The 3,330-nt window shown below is 38.6% G+C and overlaps 1 protein-coding gene across 1 annotated transcript in view; it reads left to right on the top strand.

The window, feature by feature from the left end:
* The window catches only part of CAMK4 (calcium/calmodulin dependent protein kinase IV), a 453,274-nt gene that overhangs the window by 433,371 nt on the left and 16,573 nt on the right, over nt 1-3,330 (top strand). The window contains exon 9 of the mRNA XM_007947593.2: nt 798-924. Coding sequence (XP_007945784.1) covers nt 798-924 — 127 coding nt within the window. The remainder of the gene's footprint in view (nt 1-797; nt 925-3,330) is intronic.

Below are 3,330 nucleotides of genomic sequence, written 5' to 3'. Positions count from 1 at the left end.
CTAAGGCATGGCTTGTCCCAGACCAGCAACTCGAGTTTCTTCTCTCTTTGGGATTCCCAGGGTCGTTGCCTGTTTCTTTTCTTCCATTTTTCTCTTTCATTTCTGTGTTGACCTGTAGTGGCAGATGAAGATAAACAGTAGACTGTCTCTAAAGTGTACCAGAGTGAGTGTTCCATTCAAAGTTGAGGTGATTCTGGACTGCTCATCTCTGGCTGCATCTGTTCACTGTCTAAGACATTTTTCAAGCGTTCCCTGACATTAGTTTTTGGCTCCTATCTTTGTTCACTCTGAAATGAAAATTGGAATGGGATGGAAATAACTGCAATACTTTATGCATTTCTGTGGAAGAATTCATTAAACAGGCTGAATAAAAATGAGAGAAAGGGTTTTTCTTTCTACTGTTTAATTTCTTTATTCTCAAACTCCAACTCTTCTATTTTGTAATAAATTGAGTCTCTCTCTATATATATATTTTTAATTCTTGGTGGGAAAGAAAAAATAAAACATGTAAAGTTCTTAGCACAGTACCTATTATGATGTTAGCTATTATTACTGTTGTTATCTTGTATCATAATTATTATTATTGCTACTATTTTTTGTGGAAAGCCTTAGTTGGTTTTGTATTTAATCTTACTTTCTGAAGACATGATGGTGTGTTTACACTACTAAAAATGAAGTGTACCAAAACTATGACATATTTTTGGTGTGATAAAGATGACCTTGGGTTTCTACAGAAATTTGATGAAGCATATTTAGGCTTTTAAAAATGTTTTATTCTCTATTTTTTGTCCCTCTAGACTCTGTGGATTTGAACCATTTTATGATGAAAGAGGAGATCAGTTCATGTTCAGGAGAATTCTGAATTGTGAATATTACTTTATCTCCCCCTGGTGGGATGAAGTATCTCTAAATGCCAAGGACTTGGTAAGTGTGAGAAAAGGAAGCCAAATGAAATAAAATCCCTCACATTTCTTTAGAACTAATTAATGAGGCATACTATTTTTTGTGTATGCCTGTTTTTATTTAAATTTTTAAATTTTTATTGTGATTTGGGTGAAAGTTTACAAAGCAAATTCATTTTCCAAACAGTAGTTCATACACATTTTGTTTGATGACATTAATTGCAATTCCTCACAATAGAACATCTCTTTCTACTTCCTCCCCATAATTACCTCTCCTTGTGTCCCTCCCTCCCGTGCATTCCCACCACCCCTATCCCCGACCTATCTTCTTGTGCAAACACAGCCCTTCTGTTTTCCCACAATTAATTGCTCCAAGGAGTATATCTACCTGATATAGACGTTCACCCCATGTTTGTCTATTGTTTGGCTGGAAGCCACAGGAGTGAGTTCAGTTCCAAATCTGAATGGTAACCAGGGGCCACATCACCAGGCTCTATCAGACCAGCAAACCTGGTCATTCTCTCACTCTATCTAGGATCTCCTGCACTGATCCCCCTGTGAGTGTTTGACACTGGTAGCTAGTAGCTAGGCACCATCTTGTCCTTCTGGTCTCATGGTCATATAGGCTGAGGATCACATGGTCTACTAGTGCCTAATTGTTTTTATGCACTTTGGTTTTCTTCATTCTTCTATGCTCTGAATGAGGAGGAACCCATCATTGCATCTAGATTGCCACTTGAAGCTTTTAAGACCTCAGTCTCTTCTCACCAAAGAAGGATGTAAAATGATATTTTTCTGTAGTATTTTATGCCAAATGAGCTTGATGTGCCCTGCAACAATGGTCCCAAGCCCACAGGTCCAATTACTCTCTCCCTCAGGACAGCTGTCTGTGTCCAAGGAAGCCACCACAACCTTGCCCCTCGTCAGCTCTACTATACACCTGGATATTCTTGCAGCACATATAAACATGGATGTAGAAACATCGTCTGCCAACCCTATACATGGTTGTGGGCACACTTCCCCCGTCTAGACATACCTGATTATTCAGTCTGTCTACTCATCTATCCACCTGTAGATCAATACTTGCCATCACTGACAATGCAGTACTGTACATGAGCATTGCTATTTTTTAAAGTTTCCTCTTTTGCTTTAATATCTTATTTCTTTTTAATTTTATTTTTAGTAACACAATACATACTAATGCTTTTTCTTTATAGGTTGTTAGTTGTTGTTATGTGCCATCAAGTCGGACCCGACTCATAGTGACCCCTCCTTGGGTTTCCGAGGCAATATCACTACGGAAGTAGACTGCCCAACCTTCCTTCTGAGGAGTGGCTGGTGGATTTGAACCACCAGCCTTCTGGTTAGCATTCAAGTGCCTCAGGCACTACGCTACCAGAGTTCCTTTTCCTTATATAGATAATGAAAAATAAGTATGTTTTAACTCAGTACTAGCTGAAATATCACAAACGACAAATTAGTATCATATTAGTTAATGAGTTTTACTACCTAAGCCTTGCTTATGAGGAAATCAGTGTTGGGTGAATCTAAAGATAATTTACACAGAATAATTCTATTTTAATATTGCTTGCTATTACCTAGATAGGAGCTCTGGTGGCATAGTGCCTAAAGCATTTGACTGCTAACCAGAAGGCTGGTGGTTCAAACCCACCAGCCACTCCTCAGAAGGAAGGTTGGGCAATCAACTTCTGTAGTGATGTCACCTCAGAAACCCAGGGAGGGGTTGTTAATGAATCGGACCTGACTCAATGGCAGTGAGTGAGATTACCTAGATAGATGTATACCAAACCAAAACCAAACTCACTGCCATCGAGTCAATTCCAACTCATAGTGACCCTCTTTGGGTTTCTGAGGTGGTAAATCTTTACAGAAGTAGATTGCCTAGTGTGGAGTCACTGGTGAGTTTGAACCGCCAACCATCTGGTTAGCAGTCAAATGCCATAGGCACTGCGCCACCAGAGCTCCTTAGATATATGTATATTTCAAATAAAATTATATTGCTTCCTGAAATATCATTGAAACTTATGAAAATATCCTATTATTAACACAAGTCACATCATGCATCATTGGTATAAGAAAATTCCATGGTACTATGTGTTGGAATCAACTTGACAGCTGTGGATAATACTGTATTTATTATTATTATTACATTGCTTTTTGCTTAAGTTAATGTTGACATTAGCTTGCATTCAGAAAACAAACTCTGTGGGAAGTGGCTCACATGTTTTAAAATAAAATAGATGATCTTAACATGGGATTAGGAGTCCCTGGGTGGGACAAATTTTTAAACAATAAGCTGATGTTGTTGTTGTTGTTATGTGCTGTTGAGTCAGACCCAACTCATAGTGACCCTCCTTGGGTTTCTGAGGCAGTATCACTATGGAAGTAGATTGCCCCATCTTCCTTC

This window comes from Orycteropus afer, unplaced genomic scaffold (assembly GCF_000298275.1).
Source record: "Orycteropus afer afer isolate SDZICR_OR568_19922 unplaced genomic scaffold, OryAfe1.0 scaffold00191, whole genome shotgun sequence".
Taxonomy (NCBI): domain Eukaryota; kingdom Metazoa; phylum Chordata; class Mammalia; order Tubulidentata; family Orycteropodidae; genus Orycteropus; species Orycteropus afer.
This window is presented reverse-complemented; position numbering and strand designations above follow the sequence as displayed.